General features: G+C 42.8%; 1 protein-coding gene across 2 annotated transcripts in view; it reads right to left on the minus strand.

The window, feature by feature from the left end:
• Positions 1 to 15104, minus strand: part of Ermp1 (endoplasmic reticulum metallopeptidase 1) — a 59785-nt gene that overhangs the window by 9965 nt on the left and 34716 nt on the right. For both annotated transcript variants that reach the window (XM_029537236.1, XM_021192689.2), the window contains exons 5-10: positions 12982 to 13128; positions 11906 to 11998; positions 9405 to 9617; positions 7672 to 7892; positions 3459 to 3633; positions 2896 to 3086 (exon numbers count right to left, since the gene is read on the minus strand). In XM_029537236.1, coding sequence (XP_029393096.1) covers positions 2896 to 3086; positions 3459 to 3633; positions 7672 to 7892; positions 9405 to 9617; positions 11906 to 11998; positions 12982 to 13128 — 1040 coding nt within the window. The remainder of the gene's footprint in view (positions 1 to 2895; positions 3087 to 3458; positions 3634 to 7671; positions 7893 to 9404; positions 9618 to 11905; positions 11999 to 12981; positions 13129 to 15104) is intronic.

A 15104-nucleotide genomic window follows, 5' to 3' on the forward strand; every position in this document is an offset into this window, starting at 1 on the left:
CCATCCGTAACAAGATCTGACTCCCTCTTCTGGAGTGTCTGAAGACAGCTACAGTGTACTTACATATAATAAATAAATAAATAAATAAATAAATCTTAAAAAAAAAAAAAAAAAAAAAAAGATTCTAGTTCAGTGTTCTGTTACCCATGGAGCAACTCATTCCATCAAGAAGCAGCTGTCTTTAACCTGTAACACGTGAATAAGTAACCAAGAGAACGGGACTTACAACAGCTAGAGTCACAGTACCACTTCACATAGTAACAAGAGGAAACACGGTTTGTAGTTTTAGAGGGTTAGGGTTGTTTTGAGATAAGTTCTCGCTGTATCGCCTTGTCTCAACATAACCTACAGCTCCCTGTCTACACCAGCCTGCCCTAGGACTCAAAAGTGCTGTCTTCACAGATACACACTACCAACATACTCAGTTGTAATTAATATTCCAAGAGGTGTGCCTTCCAAAAGCCTTCTGGGTAAGATTTACCTTGTGATAGTACACTTTGATCTTGTTATGGATTCAAGCACAGCCATGCCTTGGGGCTTTCCTGAGCTCCAGTTTCACTGCTTCATTATTCTCCCTTCCACATGATCAGTGGAACGGAATTCAAATATCCTACATCTGAATCACCTTTGTAGACACCAAAAATGTCAATCTCTTGTACAGCAGTTCTCAAACTATGTGTTCTTGACCCCTTTGAAGACGGAAAGACTCTTTTACAGGGTCACATATTAGGTATTTACATTACGAATCGTAACTAGCAAAATTATAGTTGTGAAATAGCAACAATATTTTATGGATGCAGTCACCACATGAGGAACTGTATTAAAGGGTCACAGCATTAGGAAGGTTGAGGACCACTAGGAGAATAATTAAAACCTAATTCATGATATAAATACCTTTAGACTAGACCCCATCTACAGAGGACAGAAGGCTCTCTCCTCCATGGCTGTACTGTTTCCTTTTGGGGATGCCATCACAATATGTAATCAAGGTTGGCTTCAAAGTCGTGCTCTGCCTGCCCCAGCCTCCCGCGTGCTGGGATTAGTTAGGTGTCACTGTGCCCAGGCCTTTCTCCCTTCATCCTCAACAACAAACTTATCTATCATGCTTTAAATGGGAAACATTCTCTTCAAGTTCTTGTGTTTAAACGTTTAGCTGATAGGTGCTATTTGGGATGCAGGGTCTAAGTGGAGAAAGTAGATCTCTGGTGGCAAGTCGTCGGGTCTGTTAGCCCTGGCTTCTTGTCATGGTTCCACTCAGACCTGCCACAGATTCCTGCCACCAGAAGTGCCACTGTGCCTTTCCCACCATGATGAGCAGTACCTTCAGGAGCCATGACCCAAAATAAAATTTTCCTTTCCTATTTTTATCAGGCATTTTGTCACAGTGAAAGGAAAAGCAACTACACTTAACAAATACAGAAATACAGAGTTGAAGGTTTAATAATAAAAGTAAAAGAAGCAACAAACATTAGAATTCCATCCACCTCTGTAAACAACACTGAGAGCGAATAAAGCCCTTGCAGGTTTTATTGTTTATGGGGGGGGGGGGGGGCTGGNGGGGGAATGTTCTTTCAGTGTTGGGGAACCGAGCCTAGGGCCCCATGCATGGGAGGGAGCACTCTTCTTAGTGAGCTACAGCCCCAGCCTGCAATCTGGTTGCCAGTTAGGATGTCAGGTTCCTTTTAATGCTAGTTAGCCAACAGCAAGCATGTACATAAGAATGACTTTACGTGGCTACATATGGAAAGCCACGTATGCAGGGCTTTCCTGATAGACGACACAGACTATGGCTGTGGTAATCTTAGCTCCCTGGGCCCTCAGAACCTCATTTCCACAAGGAATGCCCTTTACTACAGTGATCTGAAAAGGCTCTATCCTGTGCATGAAAACCTAAGCTGTAAAGAACTCCAATCCCTGTCTCTACTTGGTCCCCTAGCCTCAGATGGCAAGGACTAGCTCTAGCACTCAGTAAAACTCCTTAGGGATTGGAAGAGATGCTTTCTCTAGAGAGACTCACCATAGCCTCAGTCATCATACCAAAGGAACTTTTCCTGAGGGTCCTGGGCCATACCGACCAACCATCTTTCCTTTCCTTTAAGATGTCCCATGGGGAGCTCACAGACAAAGGTGAGACTCCATACCTACACAGTATACTCAAGAGACTGAGAAACAAAAGCATGTTTGGGTATCACCCCAAGGGGCAAATTCATGAATGTTGATTTGACAGCAATGAAGAAGTAAATGATACTGAAATCACTTCAAACACACACACACAACCTAAACTACTGTGATTTGGCCTCTTACTAACTTCAAAACATGCTCATAGGGACTATTCTGAAAGTTCAGAACAGAACATCTCAATCCACACAGTATCTGTTCCACACATTCCTGTCTGCTACAATGGAAGGCTATTTGAAGAGAGGATTTAGACGCTAGGTGTGATGTCTCCCGGCACTTGGGAGGTTGGGGCAGGAGGAATCCCACAAGTCAAGGCCATCCTGGTAACCCAAGGTTCTAAGCCAGAATGAGAACCTGTCTCCAGGTGGGGAGGAAGAGAGGGGAATCTGGATAGCTAGGAAGGCTTTGTGTGTGTGTGTGTGTGTGTGTGAACATTAAAACAGTAACAACAAAACACGGTCTCACCATGTAGCTCTAGCTGGTCTGGAACTCACAGAGCTCCTCTTGTCTCTATCTCCTGAGTGCTGGGATCAAGAGTGTGGGCCACCATATCATCCTACATTTTCTTGGCACATTAACCTGACAGTGCACAAACACTGACCCCGCCCCTTCAAGTTTAAATTCTCTTAATAAAGTATGAGCAACATAATTTCACAGAATCCAGTACATCTCAGTCATCACATATATAGAAAATAAAAACAGTACATTTTTCCTTACAAAATAGGAGGAGAGAATCATCACACAGACAGCCAAAATGGAGGCTAGCACAACATCAGGAGGGATTTCCGAACCGCTTCTTCCAAGGATAGGAGTAAACATCTCAAATACAGCCCAGATGAGGTAGAGCCCATACAGATATGGAATAAACATCCCCAAAAAGTAAAGAGCAATAAATCTTCCTTGGGCACCTAGGGGAAAAGAAAAAAACAACAAGCCTATGGAATTCTAGGGCACGAAGCAGGGCTCATCTTCAGGGTTTACCTGCTTGGCACTTGACAGAAACTGGGTCAGGTGGGACTCTAGTCCCTTGGTACATGTGATTTAGTGCACTCAGTCAATTTTACCAGGGAGGATAAAGTACAAACAGTATTAAAGCAATATACTAGCATATGTTCAGAAGTGTGAAAATGGGGTGGGGTATACAGTATAAGATACTTGCATGGCATAAAAAATTAAAACAAATATTTTGGAAAGATAACTTGGTCAAATAATATCTGGGAGCTTTGCATTTTTAACATATTCCCTATTTTTATAAAAAAAAACAAACAAAATTACCCTACCGTGCTTCTTGAAGTCCTTGTACACACAAAGCTTTGTGAGCAATGGAAAAGCTACCCAGATGGCACTCATGAATGCAGAGCAAAACCCTTGATACGTTAAAGCAACAAGAAAACCACAGTGAACAAACAGTGAGGTGTCAAAGAACAGTTCTCCCAGATACAGGTCACTGGCATTCTGAAAGAAAGAGAAATACAGTCTCATTCACAGTCATTCATAAGATCTTGTTGCAATTTCTATCTCAAGGCCAAATGCATCTTATTGTCAGCAGGGTCAACACTGCAAACTGATGAAGTCCACCTGCTGCACAGGATGGGGCAACTCATATGATAAGAAAGCAGAGGCAATCCTGCTCCCGTCATAGGACCCCTAAAAACACCCACCCCATGCTCTTCTGCTGCTGTTGCAACTTCCAAACACAGTTGAAACAATGAAGAGTAGTGGTCTGTGAAGGACATTACCAGCTGCTACAGCGTCACAGAGCACATATCAAACCACACCATCCCAGCAATGACCATGGGGGACATGTGGCTTGATTTCCCTATCTTTCCTCCTGCCACTTCATCACCTCTGATGCTGTTCCACCTTTCTCTATTCTTGACACTTCCTTACAAAATTTAAGGTTCCTTTTTTGTTTTTCAATTTTTTATTAGATATTTTCTTTATTTACATTTCAAATGCTATCCCGAAAGTCCCCTATACACTCCCCCAACCCTGCTCCCCTACCCACCTACTCCCACTTCTTGGCCCTGGCCTTCCTTCCCCTGTACTGGAGCATATAAAGTTTGTAAGACCAAGGGACCTCTCTTCCCAATGATGGCCAACTAGGCCATCTTCTGCTACATATGCAGCTAGAGACATGAGCTCTGGGGATACTGGTTAGTTCATATTGTTGTTCCACCTACACAGTTGCAGACCCCTTCAATTCCTTGGGTACTTTCTCTAGCTCCTCCATTGGGAGCCCTGTGTTCCATCCAATAGATGACAATGAGCATCCACTTCTGTGTTTGCCAGGCATAGCCTCACAAGAGAGCTATATCAGGGTCCTTTCAGCAAAATCTTGCTGGCATATGCAATAGTGTCTGCGTTTGGTGGCTGATTATGGGATGGATCCCCGGTGGGGTAGTCTCTGGATGGTCCATCCTTTCATCTCAGTTCTAAACTTTGTCTCTGTAACTCCTTCCATGGGTATTTTGTTCCCTATTCTAAGGAGGAATGAAGTATCCACGTGTTGGTCTTCATTCTTCTTGATTTTCTTGTGTTTTGCAAATTGTATCTTGGGTATTCTAAGTTCCTGGGCTAATGTCCACTTATCAGTGAGTGCATGAAGCCAAGGGCACTGTATACTATTTCAGAAGAAAGCTGTCCAAGGAACTTTAAACATTTTACCATATCCATGTCTCGAAGTCATAACTTCAGTGCATACCCACCAAAGAGGGAATGGCTGCCTTTAAGCTTCTTTTCTCTCATTCTCATCTCTACTTCCTCAGAGATCTCTGTATTTAGAGACCCCACTTTAAAGTTCACTGGCAAACAGGTTTGACTGGTTTGACTTAACATGTTCAACCCAGCATTAGAGGCGTGGTCTTAAAAAAGAAAATAATTCTCAGAACTCAATCTGAAGGTTTGATAAGGCAGAGCATTTTTGTAATCCCAGCACTCCAGAGGCTGAGGTGAGACAACCTGAAGTTTGTAGCCAGTCTACGGTACAAGATTCTTACCCAGCTTGGGAACGTAGGTCTCTGAGACTGTCTCAGAAAATTCAAAATCATAATAGTAACGGTAATTCAATCTGAAACTGAACACTCTCAAAGAGCTCAGTAAGGAACACTGAAGTGATTGAACATGTTTCACAGTAAGTGCCAGAGCTGAACAAATGAGACAATGTTCCTCAAATCTGCTCTCATTCACACCTCTACTGACCCTTCCCTTCCTCCTGTCCTTTTCCAGAGTTTCCTTTCTAAATCATAAAACCACTCATCTCTGTCCTGCTGAGAAAAGGTTGATGGTGGCCTGACCTTTAGGGCCAATCTCAAATGTCACCCTGACCCACTTTTTGCTTGCTAAGGTTTTTCTCATCTTGTCTTCATCACAATGGACTTTTTCTTTGACTGTGACTCAAATGTGTCTCATGAAAAAGCATTCCTACTTTTGACTGCTTAGTAGCCTGTTCTCTGTCAGGCGTGCTCATGTTTCTAAAGCACCCTCAGATGTCCCCATCTCCATAAACAAAGGCTCACCCTGTGCAGGCCTGTCGCTCTTGCCCCTGCACTCTCCGTAACTCCTGACTTGACTTCTCAGCACTGTACAATGGCTGAGAAGCACAGTTGTCCTTACACTCGGAATGAAGCTGCGCTCAGAGGAAGAGCTCCCATGCTCATGGAGCACTCAGCCAGCCGGGAGCCAAGACTGTAAAACAACAAGGTGCTGGTGCAGGCCTGCAGTCCCTGCTCCCCAGGAAGCAGAAGGAACACACAGTCAAAACCCACATGGGATACAGGCTGAGTCCAGGGCCAGCCTGAGGAAACTTAGTGAGACCCTGCCTCAAAAGTAAAAGTAAAGGCAAAATACAAACAAAGGGGCAGGGGACCTTAGGAGACAGTAAAGTACTGTATATGCAGAGCCCACATAAATGAGCTGGGTACATTGGCACTCACTGCTAATCCCAGCTTGAGTAGGCAGAAAAGGCAGGTCCTTAGGAATCAGCCAGCCAACGTAGCTCTAATAAGCAAGCTGCAGCCTGTGAGAGACCCAAGGGGCTCTCTTCCTCCTTGACTATTCGAGGCCTGCAGCCATCAAGAATGACTAAGGAACAACCTACACAAGGAAGTTCATGGCTAAGCATCTGCTGCAGCGGAAACAAATGGTCACTGATGCCCTTCACCCTGGGCATCATGGGAAGGCAAGAAACCAAAGACAGAAGTTTGAGGAAAGCTAGACAAAATGTACAAAACCACACCAGATAATATAAGATCAGGGTTGCCCAAGAGACTCCCAAAACCTTAAAGGCTATTGTTAATTGCCCTTGGTTACCCCTCACAATAGAAGATAAGTCCGAATTGCTGAAGACACCATGCACAGACACTTGAGCCAAATGCTTGTAAGCTGGACCTGAATGCATCCTTCCTGGGGACATTATAGAAAACCAAACCAATCAAAATAGAAACTTGTAGATCTCAATGCCAATGAATACATCTACAAAAAAACTCTACAACCTAAAGCCCAGAGAACATTTCAAAAGGGGACATAAAGAGCTGGAAGATAAAGTGCTATGACACTATGTCTCCTAATAATGTCAGAAGCTACATCCATAAAGACCCACCACCATTACTGCATTAATATTAGCTGCACACGGACAACAGCAATAGACATGGTAAAGTAAATAAGGGAAAGACCACAAGGCCTCACTCAACCCTACACAAAGAACTACAGGCAACTAAGAAATGCTGAGAGAGGGGAAATAGTCTTTCCCCAGAAAGAGCACAATTGGTTATCTAACACCAGATGGTCAGCTCTAACGCAGACATGAATAATGTTATACAGACTAAAGGTTATACTTATGAACATATATACATACATTTATTTAGCAACAATGACAACAGAGGCTATGGATTTGAAAGAGAGCAAGGAGAGGTCTAAAGGCGGGATTAGAAGGTAGAAAGGAAAGGGAGAAATGATATAATATCAAAAAGAAAAGTGGAGGAAAAAACAATGAGGAGATCTTACATGCACTATTCTTTTAGGAAAGAAGCGCTTATCATGTCCAGGTTATGTCAGACATAGCCTAACACGGGGATGCCTCGGAGAGCACTGCCTAACACGGGGATGCCTCGGAGAAGTCAGCAGCTCCCCCTCACCAGCCGTGCAGTGCAGAGGAGAGCAGTGATCGTCACACTGTGACTAAGGGAGCCAGTGCGTTTGGTACATGGAAACACTTATAGAGCAACAGTAGAGGCAGAGAGCCACCAAGCAAGCCTCACTGCCACCACCACTCTAAACACTGCTGAGTACACAGCTTTGCAACATCACTTGAATTCTGCACCCCACTTCTGAGAATAAGAAAAATCCAGGAAATTAACACAACTGTGGCAGCACTGTCTATAGCCAGCTGTTCATGTCTAATAGCTCTGAAAGACCATACACAATAATTTCACTTGTTTGTCTTCAGTTCGTGAAAGCAGCAAAAAGAAAACAATAAACACATCAGCCACTTACCATATAATAAAATCTTTTTGCAAGAGTATGAATGAATATTATTTTGGCGACTGTTGCAGTTCCATACAGGCAAACAGCAATATAAAAGTAGTTATACCATGAGAGAGACTGTCCAATGAGAGAAATGAACAGTGCTATAATGAGGACCGTAACAAGGCTAGTGAACCAGCTAATGAAAGTGATCCCGAGTCCGCACAGGAAGTCTCTCATGTAATTAGCATCTAATGAAGAGAGAACAAAAAGTTAATGTCACCATCTTCATCAAACCAATTACAAAACCAGTTAGAAGAAAACCAGCTAAAGGGCAAATATTAAAACAAAAACTTTACTGCATAATTGAAAATATTTAAATGCCGTAGTTAAGAGAAAACTAAAACACAAGAGTGGGGTAAGAATAAAGATGTTCAAGGAGCACATTGAGAGATATCTCACAGGAATTGAGATACCTTCCTTACTAAGGAAAGAGGTAGTAATCGTTACTTTTAGAATGCTTCGTTTATCAAACTATTAGCAAGAATTTTAAAAGATGAAGTTCCATATAAACTCTTGCTAAAAGACAGTAGCATAGGGCTGGCAAGATGGTCCAGCAAACAAGCACTTGGCCATCCAAGCCTGGCAGCCTGAATTCAATCCCCAGACCCCAGCAAACTGAAGCCACAGCTGTCTTACTGACTTCACACAAGCACACACAAGGAAGTGGGAAATAAATAAATGTAAAATGTTTTAAAAGATGGGAAATAATGACAGGGAAAATAACTGGTGATAAAGAATAATTTCAACTGATGCTAAATACTTATAACATGACAATTTAAACGCTGGGACATTTCAAGCAGAAACGAGTCAGGCGGAAGGGGAGCGGGAAGACTGCAATCACACCCGTTTCAGGACTGCGCGCTGCTGGCCTGCAGCACGGAAGACCTCCTGAGACGTCTCACTAACAGTCAATCTACAGGACTGGCAGGAGAGCTCAGCGGGCCAAATCCATGAGCTTAGTTTGCTCCCCAGGACCTGCGTGGTGGAAGAAGGGAGCCAGGTCCCACAAGCTGCTCTCTGACTCCCAGACTTACACATGTGCCCACACACAACAAATAAATAAATATATTAAAAAAAAAAAAAGTCAACTTCTATAAACCTTTTTTTCTTTTTGGTTGTGTAAACTTTAGTTTTAACACTGGCTATAGACTTGGTCATAGTATAAAATATTACTGAATTTCAAGAAATTATTTGTTATTAATAAGTAGAGAAACAATTCTAGCAACTCTTGTTTTTTGTTTTTTGTTTTTTAGAAAAGCAAACACCTTCCAGTCCTGAAGTTCCATTTCAGCATTGTTAGTGATTTCACACCTTCACAAGAGACTGGATGAACACTGTTCATTGGCTGCTGAATGGGCGCTTGGGCAGCCTCCTGCCAAGCCCTGCGGGGCACAGGGCATCTGCTGCATAGCAGGGCTTAGCCTTACCCAGCCCTGCCTTCTTACCTGGTCCTGCCTTCTTTCGCGGCCCTGCCCTCCATCAGTGCTGCTAAAGCAGACAATCCAGCTGGCTTTGCCCGCTTCAGGTGAGTGCCTGAGAACGGTTATCTTCACCCACACGCAAAGGTAAGGAACATACCGACTCCATACTTACCTAGGAATTTCTAAACATGTAAAGCAAGTAACTTCCTAAGATACTTAACGAACTCTCCAGCAAATCCCACCCCATCCCAGAAGTGCACAGTAAAGGGAAAGGCTCACTCCTATGTTTGGGCCGCAGCAGTTTCTTCCCCAGGTACAGAACCACGGCCATGACCACCATGTAGTTGATTATGGAGCCGACACGAGAAGGGTACGCAATGACCAGCAGGCCGAGCACATCAAAGAACACCATGCTTCCATGCCGGTACTCAGACGAAGAAGCCAGGATGTCAGACGTAGCCAGGTATTTAAGAACTGCTAAAATGTTGTCACCTTTTATTAAAAAAAAATAACATGGTCTAGTAAGCTACTCCATTGTGACTTCCACATACAGATGCATGAAGCAGAAGTGAATCAGGCACTATCTGAAAATAAAGGACCCGGGAAACACACAAGTGACATCTCTTCCACCCTCCACTGCTCTCCCCTTTCCTGCCAGATCTCCCAGATGAGGCCCCTGCGCCTGCTCTCCTTCCTCCCCACTTAGAAGCTCAGCCTTGGCCCTCTAATACTGCTATTCCCTAAGTCCAAATGCACAGTCCCAAAGCTGTCCCAAAGCTGTCTCAAGCCTGCCCCATGGATACATTATAACCATGAGAGATACTAAGACCAGAAAGTCAGTCGGTGGGAAAACAAGAATAAAACAAACAAACAAACAAAAAACGCCTCTCATGAAGTTGTTAAAGCATGTTAAGAATTATTAGGGGGTTAGAGAGATGACTCAGTGGTTAAGAGCACTGGCTGCTGTCCTAGAGGACTTGGATTCAATTTCAAGCATCCACAGGACAGCTCACAACTGTCTGCAACTCCAGCTCCCAAGGCTCTGGCACTCACACAGACATGCATACAAGCAAAACACCAATTCACTTAAAAATAAATAAATCTTTAAAAAAATTATTATGAAGGAGAAGCAAAGGCAGAAGGATCATGAATTCAAGGACAGTCTATGATATATATATAGCAAGTTCAAAGCTGGCCTGAGCTTTACAACAAGACCTTGTCTTAAAAATAAAACAAAAATAATTTTCCCTAAAACTAGCTGGAGAGTTGGCTCTGGAACCAGTGATACAGTGCTGTCCTGCAATGCATACACAAGGCCAGGGTTTGATCCCCAGTCCATCAGGATAACAAACCAGAACAAATAACAATGAAAGGCCCAGTTAGGAAACAGAAAGGCTGCAACATCAAGGCTAGCCTGGGCTACAGAGTGAAATCCTACATCAGGAAAAAAAAGTTTTGAAGTGAGCCAGGTGTGGTGGTGTAGGACTGTAACCCCAGCATCTCGGAGTAGAAGCAGGAGGCTGACAAGAAGTGAGCTCTGTAGCCTGGTCACTATCCCACACGGTGAGTAAGAATGGGAAGGACCTCTCCAAAGTAAGAAACTGTCCAGATTTTTGATATACCATGTCTGTGAAGAGAGGAAAGTTACACACACACACACACACACACACACACACACACACACACACACACACCAGATGAGAGAATATTCAAAATGTACCTATTTCCCAGCACCTTTGTTAGTGCCAGTCAAGGCTTGTCTTCATCCATATAAACGACTGTCGGAAACTGACTCCTCACTCTACTCTGCACTACATCGCCAGAACATAACACTTAACACCACCTTAATGAGTTCATTAATGAGTTTGCCTTAATGAGACCTTTAAGGATTCCTTATTTCTTTAGGTTCCTTTTGAGTTTACATATTGTATATCACATTTTTATTTCCTGGGGGTGCTGCACACCACAGCATACATGCAGGGATCAGAGGGCACCTTTCTGCAGTTGGTTCTCTCCTTCCGCCATGTGGGTCCCAGGGATCAAACTCAGGATGCTAGGTTTGGCAGCAAGAGCCTTTGTCCGCTGAGCCATCTACTCAACCACATTTCAGTGCTAGGGATAAACTGCAGGATCTCGTACACATTAGGCAAGCTCTCTACCTTCAAATCCCTGATAACTTGTGAAGCCATCTAGCATCCTTACCCCATATATTTCAACCTCACCCCTTCTATTTCTGAAAGCACTACTTCCGTTCCAGCCTGACAGCACAGCATACCCCCCATCCCCTCCTCCCAGGTCCCTCCTGCTCTATGCTATGCTTTTACTTAAAAGGCTATCTTCTCTCCATAGCCCAGATCCCTGTCACCTCCCTAGGCCTCAGGTGGCCTCCTCTAATGCCACTAGACTCCGGGAAGCACTGTCATGCTGTCTATGTAAGTGCCTCATCCGTCCTCACCACCCTAACAAAGCATCATGTACCATTCTCTGCTTTCATCTGGTACACAAACCTAGGTCCTGATGCTACTACAATTCATAGCATTCACTTGTCTGTGTTCTTTACTGTCCAACAGTCCTACTGCAGCCTGGGGTCACTCCTTTGTAAGTATTCACAGTGACGATTTCTAAGTTTTTAATTGCTAAGTCAGGCATCAAAGACTACAAGTTAAGCCCTCATCTTTCCACTCCAAGTCTGTAACTCGTTTGGCCACATACTCTCTCTCTCCCAAACATCCTTAACAGATCATCATTGTATATCAAAAGCCAAACCGGTAAATACCAACCTGCTCTCTGAATGGAATCTATGAGAATTCTGTCCGCTGTGTCATACTTGGTGTGATAGATGTATCCATTTTCAATAAAAGCTAAGTCTATTCCTAAGACAGACAATGGAAAAGTCATCTTACTTTAAAGGTCAGACTTGTGGTAGGCCTGTTTGTTTGACATATTAAATTCTAAAGGACAAAATGTCAATACAAGAGGTTAACTTTATCTGTCATATTCATGAATGACATAAATCTTTTTCTTACAAATTCTAGAACCAGGGGATGGTGGGGGTGGGGGCTGATATTGGGATATAAAGTAAATAAATAAATTAAATTTAAAAAATCTATAACCAAGGTCCATAATTTAAAACATAATAATTAAGGAAGCACTTAAGTCACACATTAGGGGGAGAAAGTTTTGAGAATGGAATTTGGGCAGTTAAGAGCCAAATTTAAATCTCACATAAACTGTAAAAATCATCAAAGGAGCTGAAAAAGCAAGACAGCAACATGGGAGCCACCCTGAGGCGCGCTGGCATCTGGAGAATGCGGTGCTGACCAGGTCTCTCCATCTGCCACACTGGCGCACACCAACACCACAGAGGAGGCAAGCATTTAAATCCCTATGGGGCTTTGAAAAGACAGCATCAAGAAGGCTGCTTTGGTGAATGCGGTGGTTTGAATATGCTTGGCCCAGAGAGTGGAACTATCAGTAGATGTGGCCTTGTTGGAGTAGGTGTGTCACTGTGGGTGTGGGCTTTAAGACCCTCATCCTAGCTGCCTGAAAGCCAGTCTTCTGCTAGCAGCCTTCAGATGAAGATGTAGAACTCTCAGCATGCCTGCCTGGATGCTGCCATGCTCCTAACTTGATGATAATGGACTGAACCTCTGAACCTGTAATCCAGGTCCAATTAAATGTTGTCCTTATAAGAGTTGCCTTGGTCATGGTGTCTGTTCACAGCAGTAAAACCTTAACTAAAACATTGAGTCAGAAGATAAATATCTCACATATAATGTCCTCTCAGAAGCTATTACAACTTTCAAGAAATAAAGTTTGTTTTTGATACAACAGCCTGTGACCACAAACAAAGTACCTGGAATGTTCCCAAAATCCCTATAGATTCTGAAGTCGGTATCAGAAGGAATGATTCCACTCTGAAAAACCTCCTGAGCCACCACAGAGGCAAAAGGGTGTTTAGCTGCTGAAACGTAAGCCTGGACCAACCAAGGATTTTCAGGGCCTGAAATGAAACAAAACAATACAATACAGGAATAATCAGATAGCTCTGTTCAACAGACCACATGTGGCTGGCTGCACTGAGGAAATGTGAGCTGACTGGTGAGTACAGGGATTCCTTAGGAATGATGTTCTAGGAGATGCAGAGTTGCTCAGTGGTTAGAGCTTTGATGCTCAGTTATCAGGAGCAGGGCTCAGCTCCTAGCACCTATGTCAGGGGACTCACAGACACCTCTAACTCTAACTGTAAGGAATCCGATGACTTCTTCAGACCTTTTTGGGCACCTGCACAAACATGCACACACATTCATATACACATGAGCATATAATCATAAGCAAACCTTTTCTTAAAATGCTCTAGAATTATGATAATGGTACTCAACAATGTGGAAAAACCTAAAACACAATCTTACCACTTGAGTTGATAAATTACAGGACACTTAAATTATATGTTAATAAAGCCATGGACTTTATATATATTGTAAGGATGGCAACAGTTGCTAAATATTATTCCATTTTAAGGAAATAATATGTCTATGTGTTCATGTACATAAATACACATTTTAAAAAAAAAAAAAATCCCAGGGCTGGAAAGATGGCTCAGTGGTTAAGGGCACTGACTGTTCTTCCAGAGGATCAGGGTTCAAATCCCAGCACCCACATAGCAGTTCACAACTGTCTTTAACTCCAAGATATACATGCACACAAAATACCAATGCACATAAAATACAGGTAAATAGAGGCTGGAGAGGTGGCTCAGCAGTTACGAACACTGACTTCTCTTCTGAAGGTCCTGAGTTCAAATCCCAGCAACCACATGATGGCTCACAACCATCTGTAATGAGATCTGATGCCCTCTTCTGGGGTGTCTGAAGACATAATGAATATATCTTTGGGCCAGAGCACGTGGAGCCAGAGAGAGAAGAAAAAGTGTCTAAAGACAGCTACAGTAATAAATAAATAAATAAACAAACAAACAAATCTTTTTAAAAAGATACAGGTAAATAAATTTTAAATAACTTAAGAAAAATTACTTTAAAATCCCAAAAAGTTATAGAGCAAATTAGCACTGGTTTGCTCAGAGTGGTGAAAAAGCCATGAGCTTTACCAGATTTCTTGTACTCAGTAGTTTGAATTTTTCAAAATGGGACATATGTTAATGGTTTAATCTGTTTAAATTTTATAAAGTTATATTTTATTAACATCTTTAAGTGATGCCATCAGGCACTTCACCATAGTGCTGGTCTGATGAGCCACTCTTTCTGACATTAAGGAAGAATGATTATTTCAGCCACCAAAAGCTCCCTAAATGAGCATTTCCCTCCCAAGTGACAATGGAGTTCTGGAGAGTACAACCTGCTTTAACTGAAAAGCCAGGAGAAGAAGGTAAGTCTCACCACACAGAAAGCAAGCCAAGGACAGGGCCATCTGACACGCAGTCTCAAACACAACTCTAAGTAGGCCAGACTAGAGTGCTTGTTCTCTTAGTCAAAAATGAAATCAACACTAGGAACTTTCTAGAAGGCAGAGCCCCCAAGAAACTGTCTTCTTTAGGCAGTGTCATTAGATGTGAGAGACATATCATGAAAAACACACTGGAACATCAGAAGGTACCTCCAAAAGCTCTCAGGCACACACTTAAACCATTAAGATAAGCTCAACACTAGAAGCAACGAATGGTGTAAAATCCAGCTAAGAAGGATGTTCTCAGCAAGTCTGCTATGGGCTCCCTCCAGGGGAGTAAGTCTTAAAGTATTCGGGTCTTAGAATGAGTAAAATGTTTAATTTGCACATTTACTGAAGGAGGTACTGGGGTTTTATTATCAAAGTAACAAATACCCTGGAACTATTTAACAGTACCGTGAATTGCAGAGCAAGCAGGGCAGGGAGCTGCTGTGCAGTTAGCTTCACAATGCATCTATTTCTTTAGGGGAAATGGGATTCTTAAGATTGTTAATCTGATCCTGATTTAACTTTGGT

Source organism: Mus pahari, chromosome 1 (genome assembly GCF_900095145.1).
Source record: "Mus pahari chromosome 1, PAHARI_EIJ_v1.1, whole genome shotgun sequence".
Taxonomy (NCBI): Eukaryota; Metazoa; Chordata; class Mammalia; order Rodentia; family Muridae; genus Mus; species Mus pahari.